General features: G+C 42.7%; 2 protein-coding genes across 5 annotated transcripts in view; both read right to left on the reverse strand.

Moving 5' to 3' along the window:
- On the reverse strand, window positions 1-9,337 carry samd1b (sterile alpha motif domain containing 1b). Of its 2 annotated transcripts, none has more exons than XM_037096193.1 (7): window positions 7,662-9,337; window positions 6,277-6,505; window positions 5,659-5,798; window positions 4,224-4,266; window positions 3,995-4,112; window positions 1,094-1,208; window positions 1-968 (listed from the first exon to the last, which is right to left on the reverse strand). In XM_037096193.1, exons 1-7 carry the CDS (start codon window positions 8,844-8,846, stop codon window positions 825-827), a joined length of 1,974 nt encoding a protein of 657 aa, XP_036952088.1. In that variant the 5' UTR covers window positions 8,847-9,337; the 3' UTR covers window positions 1-824. The 2 variants fall into 2 exon arrangements, with proteins under 2 accessions (XP_036952088.1, XP_036952078.1); XM_037096183.1 differs by having other exon boundaries at window positions 6,277-6,526.
- Window positions 6,398-22,020, reverse strand: part of prkacab (protein kinase, cAMP-dependent, catalytic, alpha, genome duplicate b) — a 24,418-nt gene continuing 8,795 nt past the window's right edge. Inside the window, exons 5-12 of one of the 3 annotated variants that reach the window (XM_037096215.1) lie at window positions 20,039-20,121; window positions 19,679-19,805; window positions 17,147-17,242; window positions 16,467-16,589; window positions 15,125-15,184; window positions 14,919-15,023; window positions 14,183-14,356; window positions 6,398-6,526 (exon numbers count right to left, since the gene is read on the reverse strand). In XM_037096215.1, the coding sequence (XP_036952110.1) occupies window positions 14,231-14,356; window positions 14,919-15,023; window positions 15,125-15,184; window positions 16,467-16,589; window positions 17,147-17,242; window positions 19,679-19,805; window positions 20,039-20,121 (720 nt within the window). In that variant the 3' untranslated portion in view covers window positions 6,398-6,526; window positions 14,183-14,230. Of the gene's footprint in view, window positions 6,527-13,800; window positions 14,357-14,918; window positions 15,024-15,124; window positions 15,185-16,466; window positions 16,590-17,146; window positions 17,243-19,678; window positions 19,806-20,038; window positions 20,122-22,020 lie in introns of those variants that run through there. The other 2 variants (XM_037096223.1, XM_037096204.1) reach the window with 2 other exon arrangements.

Consider the following 22,020-nt stretch of genomic DNA (forward strand, 5'->3'; position numbering starts at 1 on the left):
GACATTACAAAAGCATTTATTTAATAGATGTTCATGTGAAACATTGAAAACCAACCACCTGCCGATCTACGGGCCAACATGGAGGGGAATTATCAGCTTATTGCTTAGACCAACGACCGATTACACAAGGTCGCGTGCGCTCGCCTCTCCAGTTTCTGGGAATGTACAGTATATAATCTGGTCAACTTCTGATTTTTTTTTTTCCTGTTCAATCCAACATCCTCTGTCAAGCCTCCACACACATGTAAAGCATGTGCACAATGGCAAAACACGCAGCCATGACCAACATACCTTTGCATCACAGCCTCAAAAACTGAACCACACAAAGTACCTTCCACGACCTCTTTCAGAATGTGCATAGGGGTCGGCACAAAGCAGCCCCTTGAAAAACAAACCATCTTGCACAGTTTAATCGAAAAAATTGCAAAGTGCTTAAATGCTGTAAATAAAAAAATTGGAATTGCATGGTTTTCAGCGTCTCAAAATGTCATGGATCGACTTTCTCCCCCAAACATTTGAGCTCTGCTTGAATCCTTGTTGTCCAGGAAGTACAGTCTCATTTCTGTGTGTTGTTTCTGGACCAGAGCAGAGGGCCAAGAGGGATAGAAAGAGAGGTGTGTGTGTGTGTGTGTGTGTGTGTGTGTGTGTGTGTGTGTGTGTGTGTGTGTGTGTGTGTGTGTGTGCGCATGTTTCTCTGCGCACGCTGTTCGAGATGAAAAATGAAGTGCATATTGTATATCATGCATGCATTTCTATATGGTTACTTGAGCTATATGTAGATACAGACATACCAGTCTCTCTCTGTGTATTTCATGTGTCTGTTGTTAGCAGTCATCTTCCTCAAAGTGCGTTTTCTGCAGAACCTTCACGTGGCGCTCATAGATCTTGAGGGCGGGGCCTAACCTGATTGACAGGCCGGTCAGAACATCATTGCGCTGCATGAGGAGAAGGGACTTGCCATCGATTTCCTAATGAAGACAGCAAAGAAAGGTGGGCAGGGAGATGTAGGTTACAAATGTTAGATGTTCAAGAACAGCCATTGATCCTGTCTCTGGTGACCTCTAGTGGTTCTTAAAGGAGACTGCCGGCTCACCTGGGTCCTGAAAGCAGCGGCCTGCTCAGGGAAACCTGCTGCTGTGAAATAACTGACCACGTCAGACACTGTCCAGTCCACCGGGCTCCCACTCGCCCCCTCGGACTTTATAAACCTGGAGAGATGAGGAGGGCCCATTGGCCTGTTAGATAACCTGCAGTGAACTCATACAAAAGTTATGTCAGAACTGCCTGAGCAGAAAATACAGGGATGTAGTTGTGTGTTGTTTCCTTCCCCCAAGGAGGTTATATTCCCACCTCTGGCCATTTGCCAGTTGGTTTGTCAGCAGGATTAACCAAAAACTACTTAACATATTTCCATGAAATTTGGATGGAGGATGGGTCTCAGCCCCAAATAGATCCCATTAACTTTTGGTGCTGATCAGCATAAAGGGCAGGATCCAGGAGTTCTTTCTCCCTTACTTTAAAGGTGCACTATTTAGTCTTGGGGGAGATTTCAATCAGCAGATATTGAATGACTGAATCTTTATGCCTAAACAAACAAAATAAACAAACAAACATTCTTCATTATCAGGACTGAATAAACAAACTGACTGAGGACAACACAGTTTTATACTGATTTACCTTGTTTATATGTGGTGGACCCTGCCAGCTTTTTAGCTTCAAACAATGTTCTGGGACCTTATTTTCCACTGAGAACAGCTTGTTTATTCAGTTATGGAAAAAATAAACATTTCAGGGTTTGTATCATTACCTCATTGATATTGTAAATATTCAAATTCAGTTTGACTGAAGTACATAGTGCCCCTTTAACCCCCCTTTTTCAACACTTTTTGTTCATTCGTCAGGGAATCATCCATGGATATTAATGAAAGAAATAAGGTGTTTTTAAGTGGCTGGTGACTATTAGTGATTTCAATTTCATGTGGGTTTTTTGGGCCTTGGTGGAGGTATGCACTCTACTGTTTTTGTCCTCTGTATTTATTTACTTTGTTTTGGTAAGCAGCGTAGGTTTATTAGAAAGGAGCACTGAGATGTCCATACGCAAATTAAACCTTAAAGTGAAACTCTCGCCAAAAAGCAACCTAGGCTTTATTTGTGAATCTATATGAGTCTTCGTGTAAAATCATAACTACGACGAAAGAGTCACTTTTAAGATTTACCGTGGTTTCATTTTTGGGCAAGCTAATTTTCAATGGAGTGCATGGGGCACTCGTGCGCTAGCATCAAAATCGCTATTTTCAAAACACCTGCGGAGTGGCTTGAGGAGCGGTCCACCATTACTCCTTCCTGTTAGGTCGCACTCGGGGATTGACACTTTTTGTCTGCCATGATGGCGGACAAAGTTTCATATTGTGTCGAGCCTTCCTAGTGTTTTAAAAATAGCGATTTTGATGCTAGCATAAGAGTGCCCCATGCACTCCATTGAAAATGAGCTTGCTTGAAAACAAAACTTCGGTAAATCTTAAAAGTGCCTCTTTCATCGCAATTATGCTTTTACGCGAAGGTTCAACTCATATACATTCACAAATAAAGCCTAGGTTGCTTTTTGGCGAGAGTTTCACTTTAAACTTTCAGATTGCACCGTGTCATTGTCATAATATAGTTACATCAAAATAAATGTATAGTATATGCAGGTTTTTAAACGTGGGTAAATCTGCTCAAATTAGGCAACTGATCCTTTCCGTCCTTTCATATTGCTGCTTTTTCTGGGCCTGATATTAGAAGTAGCTGAGGGGTGAGACATTTATTTAATTTGTTGGTAGCTACACTTGTGCAGGACCGACTGGGCAGCTGGCAAGGCCCAGGTAGATTTACTGACATGGAGACAACTGACAGAGTTACAGGGACTTTTTCATATCTTTAACTTGACTTCTCTCTTTCAATCTGAACTCTATTCAAGAGACGGATAGATCAGCATTCACACACAAGCATACTAAATTTAGCGCTCGTCATAGCAGTTGTACCGGAAAAAGGCGGCAGAAATTAGGGTGTCCACCCGGATGTCATGTTTAAATCACAGCCAATGGGAGCTGGAGCCGACAAGTATCCGTCTTACTACAGAGCCCTTATTCTGGGAATGAATTTGGATTGCAGCCATTCTTCATAAGAAAGAAGCAAGATGTTAATGTGTGTCTGTTGTTTCTTTGATTTCATTTTTGTCCAGTGTGAAAGGGTTATTAGATTAGATTATTCACCGTCACCGCTCTCATGACACCAAAAAAGCTCTAAAAAACCCACCAAACCCCACCTTCTGAACACCAAACACCAGGCGGATACAGTTAGAGACAAGCTGGAGAACAGAGTGGTGGACTTACATACATCAGGTGGACACAGAGACAGTTCAAGAAAAATCTGATCCTGCAGGTTTATGGTAATGTAGTCTGGGAAGGAGTTATCTTTGACCGCACAATGTGGAGAAAAAAAACATGCAGTGCCTGAGGGTGCTTTATTAAATGGACATTAACGGAGATGGACTACAGTGAAGTGAGAAAGCACCTTTTTGTTTTGGCTCTGTACTCCAGCACATTAACTTTCGTGTGGAACTTGAGTGTTCAGATCTGCAGATATAAACACGCAGATAACAGTAGCATGGGGACTCAGCGCTTCTGGGGACAACAGTTGAGCTGTTTTTCAGGGTTTTTTTTTTTTTCCGGTTGTTTTGTTTTATTAAGTCCCCATCTGCATCAGTTGTTCAGGAGAACAACTTCTGCTGACTTCCCATCGACACAGAGGTGAGTAGATAATGACTGAATTTCATTATTCGGTGAACTTATCCTTTAAATGCCTGTGTATACAGGTGCATCATCTTCAGTTAAATTTTTTTTAAAAATGGACTTTGTCACAGATCCACAAAAGCAAGCAACAGAGGAGCAGACAAAGCTAAAGCCAGTGAATCCGTTTGGTATTTTAGTGTCTCCAGTAACTCGGCTGTACTCACCCTCCACTGCTAACTCCTCCATTCATCCCTCGTTCCTCAGACACGCCGGAGTCTCTCGGGGAGGCCGTGGGTGTGAGCAGGCAGGACGACACGCCGACCTCTGTCTTAGAGTCCGAGCCTACAAGGGGAAAAATAAACCGTAGTCTGTTTACCTGTCATCATCGCCAACCACCAGACACAAACAAACACACACACACATTTTGAGATCGTCCATTGAAGCAGAACTCACTGTTAAAGCCTGAGGAGCTGTGGTCAATTCTGTCGTGCTGCATCTGAAAAAGATTTTACATTTTTTAAAGCATTTTGAAAGCATCAAGTGATGTGACCTCCAGCTCAAGGATTACAGAGCCGGCTGTGTCATGACAAAACTGTAACTTGACCATCTGCTGTGGGAGTGTGAATGATGATGTGCAAGGTGGGAGGTGGCCACGCTCCAAGACTGCCTGACGGAATTACAATACAAAATGTAATTAATTCAAAAAGAGGCGCAAGGATCAAATTCACAGTGAAAAAGTCCTAAACTGTTCCGTTAACTGTTCTCCCGTTACTTTGCTGATCACCGAATCATGAGGCTACTCTGAAAAACAAGCTGAACACATCAAAAAATATCCTGAATACATTGAGCAATCTTCAATTCTTTCTTTGTCGTGTTCCTTCTCTGTTATAAATGGACGGATACAAAACATCCAGTCACATTCTGGCTTTCACAGTCTGGGGATTAACGTACATATACTCCTACCACACAGAACAATGTGTCAGTATTTTATTCTCATTTAAAGACAACCTATTAAGACCATGAGTAGCACTGTGGATGTTTTAACGGTCCCAATTTCATTTGTGTTGTTCGGATGATGCACACACACACACACACACACACACACACACACACACACACACACACACACACACATTGGTGACACAATTTTCATTTCACATTACTCCGCTGATCAACAGTTGGTGGCAGTAATGTGCGGAGAAAAGAACGAGCCAGATGTGCCACAACTACTGTTTACTTACCATTGTTAACGATAATGCCCTCTGTATGATACACACACACATAATAGCAACAAAATGCCATGACTGCTGCAGTATGACAGTGGGTAGCATTAAACAGTACCTGAAGCTGCTAAATGTAACTCAGCCCCAATTGAACTTCACCATGATGACATGTTTGTGTGGACAGATCTTCAAACCAACTACAATAAATAAATGATAATACATCTACAGAGGCTGTTGGAAGGTACAGAATAAAAGTGTCTCTTTTCCTTGAAAACATCATTATCATTTTAAATGAATCATTCAAACTGATACATAGGTTGGCCCTTAAATAACAGATCGCTGATGTTATTTTAGACAAAGTACTTTATTGTTAAACTGTGAAATATCCTTTCTCCATTTCACGTTTTGTGTTTGTTCACCACATAATGTCACAAAAAAAAATTCTGTATATCGGCGGAAATATCAATATTGCAAATTTTAGACTGCCTAATATCGGTTTTGGCATCGACAGTCAAAACATTCTAATATTGATATTTCCAATATTGATATTAGACACATTTTTGACTGCCTAATATGCCAAAACCGATACCAGGCAGTCAAAAATGTCCATAGGACTTTTAAGTTCATGCTGTTTGAGTCATTTTGACGTCCACGCTTTCACTCACTTGCGCCTCCACATGCAGCCGATCAGGGACGACGGCTCTGTCTTCCTCCTCCTGCAGGTGTGCACTGTTACTTTGCGATGGGGGAGCACCCTGAACAGGTGGGCACGGTGTTCCGGTGAGGGGTTCAAGCCCGGGTAGCCCTGAGAGACCGACAAATGAAGCCATGTGAAGAGAGGGAGGAGAAAAGATGAAAAACTTGATTTAAAAAAATAAATGTTTGTGATTTCATCTATACATTAGGTAACAGATAGAGAAAATCTGTTTTGCAGCTAAAACAATGAACAAAGTGAAAAAAAAGAGAAAAAGAATAAAGTTAGAGGCAGTAGGAGTTTACAGTTCAATTTAAAGGTGCAGTACATAGTTTGGGGGAAGATATTTGAATGAAAAGAGAAGGATCTTCGTGGACTAGGTATTTTTTGTTATGCCTAAACAAGCTAAAAAAACAAACTCTGTTTTCGCGATTGACTAAACTGAATAAACAGACTGACCTTCAAAAGACCACACAGCTTCATACTGTGTTACTTTGTTTATATGTGGCGGACCCTGCCACCTTTCTAGCTTCAAACAGAGTTCTGGTCCGGCACATACACGCACGCATGCGTTCATAAGCACACACACCTTTGCTGCCGTGGCTCTCCTGCTCGGATGCTGTCTGGATCTCAGCATCTTCTTCTGTGGTTTTCTTAATGAGCTCCGGTTCGGTTGTCATGGCTACAAGGGAAAGTCCTCCCTCCTCATCAGAACTCCGGGGATCCTTGTCCTCCTCCTCCTCCTCCTCCTCCTCCTCCTCTTCCTCGTTCTCTTCCCGTTCCTCTTCCTCGCTGGCTGTCTGCATTGGCTCGTTCTCCTGGAGAGAGGGGGACGGCGGCTGCAATGACACGAAGTTGTTTTTTTTTTAAAAAAGAAAAGAAAAGAAAAAAGATGTCTTTATTGGAAAAAAAGGGGGAGTAAAGTGGAGTTGGGTGTCTAATGGAAGTTCTCAGTCGGGCCGCTGGTTCGTTGTACCTGACTGGAGCTTCATACATGATAGAGGATCTGCTGCGCTTCTCCCACACCTCCCACTTGGAGAAACACATTTATCAGAAATAACGACAGCAGCCTACTGTAGCCTACTGAAGTCTGCACCCACAGGGGGGGAGGTGGAGGGGCGGAGGGAGGCGGAGGAGGGTGCGCTGTCAGGAATGATACAAAGGATTTAATGAGGCACGCAAAGGGGGGAGATGCGGGGATAGCAAGAAGGGGAGAGAAAAACTCAAACCGGCGGCCTTAAAATAAATAAATAAAAAATAAATAAATAAATAAATACACACAAACATGTAGCCTGCATGAGGAAACGTGATGCTCGGCTGTTTGGTGCCGAGTCCTGCGCGACGGAGCGGCGCTCAGAGGCTCAGCGGCTCCGCGGCACGTCTCAAGTTTAGACAGACACCGCCTACTGCGCGGCGGCAGGCCCGGACACTGAGCGCTCCGCTCCGCGCTGCTTAACTTCCTGAGAGCCACAAAGCGAATGTGTGCTGCTGACCCCCAAAACAGCGAGCAAACAGCGAGGCAGCGAGGAGGCAGCCGGGAGCACAAAGTGATCGAGCCGCGCAGAGACGCTCTTTGTGGTGCGCTCCGGAGATGACTGCTCCCTGCGTGTAACCCGCACCTTTTGTGCAGGAAGCCGAGCGACACACACACACACACACACACACACACACACACACACACACACACACACACACACACACACACACACACACACACACACACACGGAGGACAAACGCAGCGCCGACACACGGTGGCATCCCGCTGTCAAATACAGAAACAAGAAAAAATGTGGCAAATTTCCCCAAGCACTTCTGCATTCACAACATCGAGGCTGAACACGGAACGCAAATATCTGGGGGCGAAGGGTCCTGAGCACTGATCACTCATTTATCTGCCAGCCATCAACACAGCGCTGCTCAGCGCTCCCTGTGCGATCGGGACGTGTTGGAAATGTTAAGTTCGCGGTGCCCACCTTTCTCCCGGTGTGCTTGTCCTGCAGTGCGCTCTTCACAAGTCTGTCAGCGGACGCGTTCTTCGGCGGCGGCTCCTCCACCACCACCCCCCTCAGAGGAAGAGTGATGTTCCCGCAGCGGGTCCTGCGCAGCCTGCCCCTCGCCACCTCTCTCTCCATGACCACTTTGACTTTGCCTCGGGTCAGCTTCTCCTCCGACAGCCGCTCCTGGCTGCTCAGATAGCCCAGGATCTCCTTCAGCCCGAGCGGCTTCATGTGGCCTCGGGTCGCGGCGGCGGAGCCCCCCCGGAGGCTCCTCTCGGACAGGCTGCGAACAGAAGCCACCAGTCTGTCGCCCAGGTCGGAGTTGGCGTGGTTCCCCGCTGTTTTGGTGCCCCCTCCTCCGACGCGAAGTTTGGGCTTGAGAGGAGGCGCAGGCTGCTTCTGTTTCTGTTGAGGAGGGAGGCTGCCGACGCTCCCTGGGCAAGTTTTGTTCTGGGTGTCAGCCCCGGACGAGCCCGACTCTTTCCCCCCGCGAACTGCATCGGCTTTGCTCGGTGTCACCCCGCTGCCATCACCGCCGTCGTGTGCGCCGGTTCTGTGGCCGAGACCTGGCGACGGGCAGCCCCCCGCTCCCTGCCGTCCTAATCCCTTGTCTCTCGGTGCACTTGCTTTCTCCTCTTTACAGCCGCTCCCGACATCGCAGCCCGTTGTTGCGCCAGAGCTGAGGCACCCGTTTCCGCTACTGGGGCTGGAGGCAGGCTTGAGCTTCTTGGCTGCTGTCTGAGTGTGGGGCTCTGGGCTGGGCTCCGAGTCCTCCTCTCCCTCCTCTTGGTCGGTGAAGCTGTGCGCACTGTCGCCGTTGTTGTTCAGATGGTCGTGTTTGGTCCGCTCCCTCGCTGCCTCCGCGCCGCCGCCGCCGCTGCCGCTGCTGCTGCTGCCGGCGGCCGTCAACTCACTCTTCTTTCTGCTTTTCCTCTGAACCTTCGCCGCGTTTCGGTACGAAATGGACCCCTTGTAGCTAACTTTGAGCACCGTCTGCTCTTGAATCAGTTTCTCCAGTTCTGTCCTGGTTCGGTCCGGGTCCGACCCGTGTCGTCTCCGGACCATTCGACAAATCCTCTCCAGATCCGGACGGGCTTTCCTCGAGCGGAGAGAGTCGATGGTTTCCAGGATCCACTCTCGGTACTTATTGGGCTCGGACATCCTTTTCCTGCGGGTGCGGATGGGGTTTGGCCCGAGTGCGTGTTTCTTCCCCCTCCGTTGTTTCACAAGTGACGCTGTGTCAAAGCTGGGAAGCCCGAGTGCGATCCCCGGCTGAAGAACGAGGACGGAAGCCCGGCTGGTACGCTTGCGTTCGTTGGCCACATTGTGCGCTTAAGGTGGACCGAAGATGGCGCCTAGGTCTCCAGCGCAGACGCGAATGGCATTTAAGGTGGAATGGGCTGGCTTTAGGCGCATCGGAGCGGCTCTCTTTGTTAGCAGTCTCGTCCTGGCCAACCTCGCAGTTTGCGATGTCGGATCTTAACACAAAGACAGATCGACAGCGAGCAGAGGACACGGTCGAGTCGCTGGATGTCGTGTTTTTTTTTCTTTGAGCGTTATGGCGAATCAGGCTGATCCCGGGCGGTCAACAGATGGGTGGGTGACGGCTCCACTCCGCATCAGGCGGCAGTGATGGATGTCTGACCTCTGGGCGACAACAATCCACCACCGAGAACATTTCAGATATCTCATCATCTGCGATCCACTCTCAGCTGAACGAGCAAACGCACACAAACGCGCACACGTACGCACACAGTAAGCACACACACAAGTTCAGTAGAATTTTACAAGTAAAACTTTATTGGAATGATATTCATGTTGCAAAATATTACACTTCGTGTTTTTATGTCACTGCTCCCATGACTGTAGACGCTTCCCTTTGCAGTGTGTGTATGCGTGTGTATGTGCGTGTGTGTGTGTGTGTGTGTGTGTGTGGCGGGGGTTAACATGGTTTACATTGGGGTCTCATTTCCCTAAAAAGTGCGACAGTATGTACCAGCATTGTGCCTGCATCGAGAGGAAGTTGTATCACTGCAAAAAACATCGAGGAGACACAGAGTAATATTGTATTATAACTTCAAACATTTTGTCGATGATGATATAGTCAACATTAAACTTGACATGGAGGAAATACAGCGAATGTGAAGTTTCAACAAGTGGTTTACAACAATGTCATAATAATAATAATAATAATAATAATAATAATAATAATAATAATAATAATAATAACACGTTTTTTAAATTAGTCCTTAATAACCACATGTCAGTTGATAACTACAAGTAGGGTGTGTCTACCTTGCAGCTCTTGCTTCCACCTCCACATCTGCCAATGTGATTTTCATCAAATTGATCAATGAAATGGTTTCAGCTGTTTCACCTCTCAGTGAGAATGAAAAGTAGTGAAAAGTTTGGTGATATAAGAAAGGGGGTGAACCGTATTGGTCACAGATCATTTGCCTTGTATATGACTCACTTATTCAATAGAACATCATTCGCTCACAAGCCGCTTGGTTGCTGGCAAAGTGGAGTACCAGCTGGGCAAGGACGCCCCCGGGCACCCAAAAGTCCCCCAAAAGCTCCAGGTTTACTGCGGTGTTTGGTCTGTGGTCAAAATGGCACAGTGTTAATAAGTGGAGCATTGAGTTTAAAGGGGCACTATGTAGTTAAGAGTCAGACTTTTAATATTTAAAATATTAATGAGGTAGTAAAACTCACAAATAGTTTTTTTTCCATAACTGAATAAAACAAACTGTTCTTAGAGGGAAATAAGTTTGCAAAAAACTGCTTGAAGCTAGAAAGGTGGCAGGGTCCGCCACATATAAACAAAGTAAAACAGTATGAAATTGTGCTAATAACGCACAGCTTAATAGTGCAAAGAAAAGACATTCTGATCAGAAGAGAATCTTCATCGTCTGATTTTTTATGGCAACACAAACTAAATAAACAAACTCTCGTTTTCATGACTGAATGAACTGAATAAACAAACTGACCTTACAGAACAACACAGTTTCATACTGTTTATATTTGGCAGGTCCCTGACCAGACAGTTTTCTGGCTTCAGACAGTGTTCTGGGAAAATAAATATCTCTATATATTGTATTATTAGCTCATTAACATTGTAAATAGTACAATTCCAGTTTGAGCTTCCCCTCTAAAATGACAAAGTGCCCCTCTAACAGTCAGGGTATTTAGTCCTCTTTAGCCTCTAGAAAGTTTTATGGAAGTAAATCACTGCAGTGGCCCTTTAAGACCTTTAATTCAGAATGCTAATTTGTGTTTGAATCAAATTATCACACAGTAAACCCGGGGCCATGTAATATTACAGCTTAGTGATACTGTTCATAATGTACAGAGAGTGGGTGGAATGGTGGGTTAATAGGGGCCCGGGGCCTTCTAGCTGGTTGATCTGGTCATTGACACTGGGCTACATAGACCTAAAATGATCTGAAACAGATCCTATAGCCCACCTTGAAGATTCCTTGATGGTAAGTCATTTTATGTATCATACCACGTGACTGGTATTATTGTAATGTTTAAAAATGTGCGCGTGTGTGTAACATTGACACACAATTACAAATAACAAGTGTGTAATGAACTGTTGTGGACAGGACAGACTCATGTGAATCAAAAACATCCAGATTATAAAACAATACAAAAAAAAACTTGCAAATTTAGAATATCCCATCCAAATACAGCTGTGAAGAAGGCATTTGCAGGTTCGAAACAGACACGAGTGTCACTTTTGTCCGATTTGATAAATTTTGAACGATCAAATCTTGAAACGACCACCATTTTGGGCTTTGCTTTAAGGGTAACTCCATCAATTTTACACATTTAAGTGTGTTTACAGGTCTTTGTGGCTCCAGAGGAAGCTGTGTGTAATCTTCCACAGATGTCACTCAGTGGCAAAGTTGCAATGTGGGTAATGTAGGCACTAGGTTTTGAAATGCAGTGCTATTGCACTGTTGGTCTCATTATGCAGAGTTTAAAAACAAATCATTACAGCAGAACCAGTGATATGGCCTTTTTCAACGATTACTTCTTCCTTGGTGCCTAAGTTACCCACAATGCAAATGACCCATTTAGTGACATCACTTGAGGAAATTTATCAGATTACACACAGCTTCCTATAGAGACACAAAATGTTTTATACTGCTTTTTTCCACATATGCAGTAGAACTCCCCAAGACCCTGTAAGCAAACTTTAATGTGTAAATTGGTGGAGTTACCCTTTAAGTACTTCATACTCCATCATAGCTCAGGAGCTAAGGAGGCACTGAACACCCGAAGTGCTAAGTGTCATGTACGTTATGGAGGCAGGCTGTATACACAGCACTAAGATCAATTCTGCCTTTTCTGAGCACTATTCTCACTCTATTCAACACAAGTTGCTCAACCTTGTCCTAACTTGTACAATGAAGTGCATGTTATCTTTATGTCATCACCACATTAAAAAGAAAATACCCCCAAAAAACTGTGCATGTAAACACAGATATGGTAATAGAGTTACATGTAAGACTGTCAAAATGGAGCATGGCCCAACTTCGCAGGTGCTAAGAAGAGCAGACTGAGATGAACGTAAACACAGGTTTCTATAAAAGACCATGAGGCACACTATCCAGACTGCCCTCGATGACTGGCCAACATGGTGAACACAGCCGGAGGCGGTCTGAGGTAGTCAGCCTCAAATGGTCTCTCTTAGTTGGAGTTGCCATATGGTGGGCCAAATGATTGATTTGAAGTGTCCGACAAACTTTACTTTCTGAGCAGAGACAGCAAGTGCTTTTAAGACCAAACAAGAGTTGTTGAGTTTGCAAATCCAAAACCTCTGAAAGGGGAAAGTCTTAATGAAAAGTCTTAATATTTCCTTGAGTTCTTCTTAGTGCTAACCAGATCTTTAAATTCTCAAATCTATAAGCAAGCAAGTCACATCCTTCTTTACCTGCTAATCCAAATGTTGATAAAATGTCTATTAAGTGATATGTTCAAACCTGAGATACCATTATGTTATGGTGTTCCTTCACAACACCATTAGAACTGAGATATTTCCATTCCCTTATTCGTTATAAGTTAGTGTTACATGATATCATTGGAAACACTAAGTATCTAGTAACATTTAAAGGCGTTATTAGTAAGAAATGGCCAGAATTCAAAGGTAGCGCAAAACAGCTTTACCGCTTACATTAAACTCTTTGTTGTTGGTATCTTTGGCTGCAGTGGCTAGCTGGCCTCAGCAAGTAACACAGTTAGCTGTGTAGCTAAGTGGCTCAGCAACGGGGCTCAGCTTGACCAAGCTCAGCCACCTCGCAGTGAACATGGCTGGACACCAAACTGGGACTGAACACTGTCTCTGACGCCAACACATGCCACTTTGACAATAAGGGATACAGTACAGAGGTGATTTACAGCAGCTCTGATCAGGACTATGGTTCTGGAGAGGAGAGGTCACGGCCGGTGGGAATAGGAGAGATGCGTAACGGCTGAATCCCGAGAGAGTCAGGCATCAGCATTGGGTGAAAACTGCATTTTTTAAAAGCTGAAACTACAGGGGCTTTCAGAGTATCGCCCCCTGTGGTCCAACAGTGGAATTGTGAGACAGGACGGGCTGGAGCTAGCTAGTTAGCATGCTAACTTCTGTAAAGATCCTTGCAACACATTTCACAGGCGTCTTTGAATTTACTTCAACACTGTTGTTTCTTCATTTCATTGTGTGAATATTTTAAACTAAAATTCTGGCCATATCTTACATGTTGCTCCTTTAAAAGTGGAGTACTGGAGATATGCACAAAACCAAGCTATGCTTATGATGATAAGATGTAGTTACACTGTAAACTTAAACCGGATCTGTGTCATCTGTCCCTGTCTGTTTGAGGTCACAATGCACTTTTTATTTATTCTTTTTTTGGTCAATCATGTCACTGACTCGAAGAACGAATGAGATACGGTTTCAATATTTAACAAATGTCATGACCGCAAACCATAAAAGTTGTCGAAGTGCATATGTGTGTGATTCATTTAAATGTTCCCTTTAATGCCCCTCTTACTCACCAGGTAAAGAGCAACTTTGCCTGTTTTATCAGTTTAAATTTGAGAAACTTATTGACAGACTGAGACCTCAACTTTTACAGCTTCATGTAATGACCATCGGATTGCAGCGGACCTGAACAGACAGACTGATTTCTCTATGATGATGTCTGAAACAACAGAAAGAGCAGGGAAGAACTTGGGTGGAAAATGCATTGAGGCAACTCTAAACAAGTGGGGGTTCCCAACACCCATGAATCTGAAGCACACCTTCATCATAAAGGGATCCATAAATAAGACAGAATAATAAATAAAATACAACAGAAACTCAACATAAAAGGCAACACTGCTGGTTATCAGTCTCCTTGCTCTTTTTCCCTTCTCTATCCCAGTTTTCCTCTTTTTGTAGCTGGTGCTTGTGATTGGACAGGAGACAGTACTCTCTCCTTACGTCTCCCACTTGACCAGCCTACCTTTGACTCTCCCTACTTCCTTCTTGCTTCCTCTCTCGCTCTCTAACTCTAGAACTCTGCAAACTCCTTGGCACATTTCTCAGTGAAGGAGACGCGGATCTCCTCCTCCTCGTAGTCGTCAAAGTTGCTGGTGTCGCCTGGTCCTTTGAACTTGGGGACGAAGGGAGCCTCCACCTAAAGACAAGTAAAAGCACCAGTTGAAAAGCTAACTTTATGAGGGTCACACACCAGTGTTTCCCACACATATAGTTTACTTAGGGCAGTGCGGCAAGGTATAGTAACAGCTGCTCAGGTATATTTGGCAACCAATTTTAGTATTTTATTGTTTTTAAATCAAATAAAGATGCTATTTGTGATTGATTAACTAGTGAACAATCTACCTTCACTCTTCCCCTCCCTGGTATTACTTCCCTCCTGCAAATACACTCAATGTGATGCGACTTTTCCTATTTCATGTAGGTTTTAACAAACTTGCAAGTACACCCGGTTGTTACAATGTCATACAGTGCACAATGGTTTTGATTGCCTGTATAATTTCAAGCAAGCATCGGCTCACCTGCTGTTATGAGAACAGAATCGAGGGAAAAAATCCTCATCGCCTGTTTTTTATGCAACTTTATAAATCTTGATGCTGGCAAAGAAAACTGATAACTTTGCTACAAATACACGGCCGTGCTGTGGGAAACACTGCACATCTGCATGGTAGACACAAACATACAAATGCAGACACATTTACCTTTTTCTGGTAGATGGCAATCCAGTCAGTGGTTGCAAACCACTTGTGCCCCTTGATGTCGTTGACCCCATTCTTGAGGTTCCCGTAACGTTTTGTGAGATCCACCTGAAGACGACACCAATACATTTGAATCACATTTAGGTCATATCAAATTCGGATCAAACCACAGAGTAAATGTAACCATGATTGAGATATTTGCTTTATACCTGTAACAGGTTCCTCAGCAGGTCCTTCAGGTCTGAACTGAAGTGTGATGGGAAACGCACCTAGTAGAGAAAACCAGAAGAAGAGTGAAGCAGCAGTGAAATTTAGAGATGCTGCAGTGTAGCCAGATGTTTGTCAGTCTTGCGTCCCTCTCTATCATAATAAATCTGTACAGAAAGTGTGAGGTAACTAATGCTTCACCACTGTCAACTAGCCAGTTCCCAGGTGTGATTGTGCGGAATGACAATTTACTAGGGTTTCATTTTATACAGTGGTATGAAAATTGACAGTTATCATAACATGTACATTTGCTTATCTATGATATTGAATTCTGTGGTATCAGTGTTATTTTTAAAAAAGAGAGCCGACCAGTCAGAGAAGACTAATAGAGTGATATTTATATTTTCGGGATGGTTATATTAGTGCTACTTATTTGCTTTTTTCCATCCTGATTTTTGTTCTGTCAGATTGCAAATAAAATAAACTAATTTTAAAAATGCTCTCCTTTGTCTCTGATGCAACATCCTCTCACACATTGTCCTGCCCACACAATCTGACTGGTAACACCTCACAATGAAAAACCTATAAATACTAAACAATATGAATCTGTAAAGTAATTACATTTTTTGATTTTTTTTTTTTTTCGTTGAGATGAAGTGTAAAGTTGCAAAAAGAGAAATACTTAAGTAAAGTACCTTAAAATCTTTGTTCAGCTCCATCACTGATTGTTCTAAATTTTGACTTTGAGATTTTCATTGTTACTGCAAATGAACATGGTTCCAAATAATGATCATCCACCTCCTTGATTTCTAATAATGTGTATCAGTATCACCCTGAAAAAGCAATATCTGTTGACCCCTAATTCAGACAGCCTAGTTTTATGCAAGGACTATGTTTCCAACGGTAAAACACTTCTTTAAAGAATCAGCAAAAACAGTTCCTCGGTGCAACAAGAACTCTTATTAGGGAAATCCAACAACACTCAACACGGCATCAACAACTGATTATGAAAACATCAACAGAAGGTAAAAACACAAAAAACAAAAAAATGCAGCTTGTGAGCAAAGGTAGAGCTAAAATGGAGCGATGCTGTTTATATAATCCAGAGCCATTGTTTAAATTAATGGTGGGCTATGGGCTAAACTCAAACACCTGTCATATTAAGAGCCTTTTCTTTAGTTTACAAGAACATCAAACAGCATAACCCAATTTACTTAAACTAATTCATGTTTTTTCCTGTATGAAACATCTGGCAGGCTAAGGCAGCCCTTACATACACTAAACTAAAATACTTTTCTACAATAAACCAGCTGAAATAAATCAGGGGCATTGAGTCAGACTCACCTTCCCTGACACGATCTTTTCATAGATCTGTATGGGCTGGTCAGCAAAGAAAGGCGGGTACCCTGCTGCCATCTCGTAGACGAGTACGCCCAGCGCCCACCAGTCTACTGCCTTGTTATATCCCTGGTGGATGGAAGAAGGAAGGAGGAGAGGGGCAGAGGGAAAGAGAGGAAGCATGGCTTTAGTTTTATTAAACTCCATTCATCCTATACTCCAGTTTAGCTGCATCTTATTGTTCAGTGCATCCCATCTAAGGGTTCAGAGTGAACATACATGATTGTTGCACACAGCATGTCACAGGCAGTAATGAATAAGTCAATAGTTTTTGTGACATTATACTTAAGACCATTCCAGGACATCTTACGTAGAGCAAACAGCTGCCCATCAGTACTGATGTCATGATGATCGTCACACGAAGCACAGGATTTAGCTTTGATTACTGCAGTACACACAGGCTGGCTAGTCGAACATTGTGAAATATTTGAGCAGCTTTGTTCACGACCACCCACAGACACAGAGCATTTCCTGTGGCTGCTTGGACTATAACTAATTTTTAACCAATATGATGTGTTACAATTCTGCTGGCCGAAATGAACGATTATCCTGCAGGAAGTGTTATAATCTTGTTTGTCCACATGCAGAATATTTCATTTTAAAAGGAAACATAGTTGACAATTCACCTTGCTGAGAATAATCTCTGGGGCCAGATATTCAGGGGTACCACACAGTGTCCAGGTCCGGCCCTTTACACGTTTTGCAAAGCCAAAATCTGTCACCTGAGAGAAGACAAGAAAGAGTGACCACAAATAATGAGAGAGAGGTCAAGAGGATGAACAAAAGAGAAATGAGCAGTGCTCTCAGAATGACTAGCTGGAGGCAAGGAGACAGACAAAACACAGTGGAGAATTTCACTTGTTGTTTCGCTGATCACCACTAGAGGGCAGCAGAATCTTTGCTACAAGATGGCCCTCAATCTGCCAACAAACTGCTCGTGACTACAGATAACTTCCGATGCACAGTGTCATCATAGTTGCACTTTGTATGTAGTTTCTATGCTGTGTTCCGATATCCATACTTCCCATACTTACTATACTTAGTTTGAGTACTTGGGGTGTTCCGATATCGATCACGCCGAAAAGAAGTGTACCTAAAGGACCTGGATGTTGCCCTCATAACGGCAAAAACATTGAGGGTGCAACGATGTACACTTTACGCACTCGACGGCCGCCATCTTGTCTACGTAGTGGAAGAAGCGCAGCCAGGCAGAGGCGCTCAGCTCGGAATTTTTTTTATAAATGGCTACCAAGACGACAGCGCCTGCAGTGGAGTCATATTGCAGGATTGTAGGATCGTAATTGTTAAAAAGTAAAATCGTAGATGTCTTTTGTTCACCGTTCAAAGTGGGATGTTTTTGGCGGGTGACGAGCCACGGCGGCTGTCGCGGTTGTAATTTCTGGTAAGTATTAGATTTGGAACAACACTCACCGTCTGAAATCTGCGTACTTAGTAAGTGCGGACAGTGTACTACGTTTAAGTGTACTCGTGGAAGTATGAATATTGGAACACAGCATATTTTCTCGACACCACCATGTCTCTGTGACATCACAGATTAAGGGGCGGGGCAAACGCATTTATAATGTTTTGTATGTCTTTGACACACATCTTTCTAAATACATCCCCAAATTTAATATTTGGTTTGACTCAAACTTCACATTTACATTTGATTAAATTTAAAATCTTCAAACAGTCATTGAGGAAAAACTGGGACTTTAACACTGGTGTTATCTATAGGAAAGGACTACAACAACTATTTTCTATGCTTCTTTGTCAGTTTGGAGTGACCTGACAAAAACTTGTTCTGCTTGATTATCCATTTATAAAGAGTATATTAAAATTCAGCATTATTACGTGGTATTTTTTAATGTCTGTTGTTAATAAAGATGAACTCTAAGATTGTTAATGTCTAATAAGACTGCTGCTCAACAACAACAAGACAGAATGCCACTGCCTCTCTACTGTGAATATGAGTTATTACTATAAGGGGGGAACTTTATACCTTTCAGTATAGCTTTGTTAAACACATCTTTGATTCTTTACTGTTGGTGATGATGTGAAGCACTTTGTTGTCATGTCATTTTTTGTAATCTTTGTAATCGATTGTTTGTGTTTAACAATGTGAAAAGACACAAAAAATAATTTCAAAAAGGCTAACAGACAAAACGAACTACGACATTTTTTCCAGCACTCACCCTCACAGCTGAATTTGTAAAGAACAGTAGATCAACTGCCATTTACATTTTCAAATCTCTTACAACAACAGCTTGACTTCATCATGTTTTTTGTAGGTTAGGGTTAAGAAAGTTCAAATAATATTCACCAAAAACAAAGAGTCCAGAAGTCAACAGAAAATACAACCCTTCCAGGATCAAACAATAAACAACAAAAGACAGAAAGTGAGTTTGTTACAAAGTTCACTTCCTGTCCAGAGTAAACACTCTGCCCAAACAAATCAATAAAGGATCTCTGAAACAGTCAATACTGCAGGTAACTAGCTAGCAGTGTCGTATTTGAAGTTTTCCTTTGTTTCTCTTCAGAGGGCAACACTAATACAACATTTGTTGCTATATGGCACATTTGGCAAGTAAGCTCCAAAGAGCGAGCTGACTCAGGTGGGGTTGTGCCACTCTACCGAGCTAGCAGCAAATGCTAAAGTTAGCATGTCTCACGTCACGTATAAAGTTTTATCTGCATCACGGTAAATGTGAATGAAATAACCAGCTTTAAAAGGCAGCGCACAAAGTGTAACATTACAAGTTTGTAAAATGTTGGTGAATGTGCTGCTTGTTTTTCCTGTATCAACAACAAACATTAGCTAGCTAACCTATGTGGCTAATACTGAATATCAGAGTATCATTAATATTAGGGCCCCAAAACTTTTCATTTTATCAGAAGTCCACGTACAGAAAATCAGTTTGTAACTATTTTGACAATCTATTCATAATCTATATCATTTTTCAAGCAAAAATGCCAATGATTTGATCGTTCAGACCGGCTGGAGGTAATTGTGATGCTAATTTAAAAACCAAACAATTCATCGAGACAAAAATTCAGCTCATGAACTGACAATAAAAATCATAGATTGTGGCTCGCTATACACTTTTTGCACAAGTAATATTTGGCTTTTGTATGTTGCTGCATCGTGTGTTATTTACCTGTATGTAGCCCTGTTGGTCTATGAGCAGGTTTTCAGGTTTCAGGTCTCTGTAGATAAGGTCCAAAGCGTGCAGGTACTCAAAGGTCAGGACAATCTGAGCAGCGTAGAACCGAGCGTGAGGCTCACTACACACAAACACAGGAAGATGGACAGAAAGAGAGCAGCTTATTGGAGTGTACGCTACAGAACAGAACGGAGACGAACAAAGCTAAATAAAACTACAGAGAGCTAAGAGAAGAGAAAGAATTAGAACAGAGCAGAATAGAACAGAGGCGAAGACAGCGCCACCATTGCCCTCTATGTGCCTATAAAATGCACCTGGCTGTATGTAAACTCCATTGCATATGTGGACACTAACCTAAATCTGCCAATTCTCCGTAGATGGGAGAACATCTCTCCACCTGGTACATATTCCATCACCATGTAGAGGTTAGTGTTGTCCTGGGGAAGGGAAGACAGAGGAGCTGTTAGTGACACACACACACACACACACACATGCACACACTAACACACTACAGGCATGCATATACAGCACACACATAGGGCAACTTGACAAATGGGAAGAGTATTTTCTGTGACTTTCATTTCAGTTATTAGCACATTACATACAACCTCTTAAGAAAGCATTGCTGTAGCACTATTAAACAAAGACTCAAGCAGGTTTTATGTCCAAAACCGTAACCGGTATCACCTTCACACACTTTAACAGAGGTAATTAACATTTCTCCTTCAACAATTATTCCTCAAGTAACATAATAACTTAAATCTCGGATGCCAACTTTTTTGCAACAAAGCTTTGTATAATTCATCAAACTATTTACCAAACACTGTATGTAGCATCTAATGAATAACTGAAGTAGCGTACTACAATAACATGACATCAGTCTACAGCCGCTGACAATAACATTAATGTTAGTATTCAACGTACCAGTAAATCAGTATGATTGTTGGTTGACATCAAGGCTGGTAAAAGAATGTACGGACATTAACTAAAGCTAGAAGTAAAGGCTTAATAAGAATGCAAATCAACAATCACCCACTAAATTCTGGCTTTTGTATGCAATTTAAATGAACGGGATTCACTCCCGGGTCAATTGCAGCCAGCAGTAGTCATAGGCTTCTGGCTCACCCTGGTAAACAAGCTTATTTACTCTCCATCTCAGGTGTACAACGTGTGCTTGGTGCAAGGCTGCTGGCTAGTTAATATTGCTCCATCCATCTCTGTAAAGCAGCGCTTGAACTCTGTTCTGTCGAAGCAGAACTTGAAAGACTGAAGTTTAACATATTAAAAAGTGACAGTTGTTAGTGGCTTCCGCTGGTTTAAGCTCGCACAGCCATGTGCAACACATCACAGATCAGAAAGAAGCAAGATGTCTCACACTTTAGCAACTTCTGTTATCAGTTCTGGAAAAAACTACGTATTCAATTCAAACAAGTTTAACATCTTCTGGATGTAGTCTCATGAAGTATATGATCTGCTGCTTTCTGTTTCAGAAAACTGAAAGGCAAACTCAACCACTGGAAATGTGAGAGAAGTTAGTTGCTGATTACTGGCGGGTTACCTGTGTTTAAAAAAGCTTGAAAATACATGCTAATTTAGGTATACAAGTGATATAAGCTAGCTAAATTCTGCCAAAGAGTATAACCACAGCAAATAAAAAGCCGCAGTCAATTTGTGAAAGCCAAATTATGATTGTCGCACAAACACACTTGGCGCACACCCTTTGATCTTGATTAACAGTGTCCCAATGTACCAGGGATGATGGGACGAACAAGATCCTTCCCAGGATGCCGCCAGGACGAAAGGCATTTTTGTATGCATGAGTATATATAACTGAAATTGAATTGAATGCTGAATGCTAACTACAAAAGGATGCAGTAAACTCACTGACGGTGGGACACTCACCCAAAATTTTCCCTGACGCTACTTTATGAACAACAAATCCATGTTCAAATTGTGTTTGGCTAAGGGAGCCAACAGCTAATGAAGCTAAAATCAGCAGGAGTTTTTTGTTCAGCACAATATGCAGTAGAACCAGTTAAATGTATGTTAATGCTAATATTATCTTATAGATGACAGTGGCAAAATGAACAACATTTTGATCTCTGGACAATTTACATAGTCTTCAGGACAGTTATAACAGTTATAATTGTTTTTTGGGACGGACACACACACACACACACACACACACACACACACACACACACACACACACACACACACACACACACACACACCAGTCTGTTACTGTTAGTTCAAAAATCTGTCTAATGTACATTCATTTACTATGTTGAAGGGTTTGCCTGTGCCTGCTGACCCTGCTCACTGCAATCATCAAA

The sequence above is a fragment of the Acanthopagrus latus genome, chromosome 1, assembly GCF_904848185.1.
Source record: "Acanthopagrus latus isolate v.2019 chromosome 1, fAcaLat1.1, whole genome shotgun sequence".
Lineage (NCBI taxonomy): Eukaryota > Metazoa > Chordata > Actinopteri > Spariformes > Sparidae > Acanthopagrus > Acanthopagrus latus.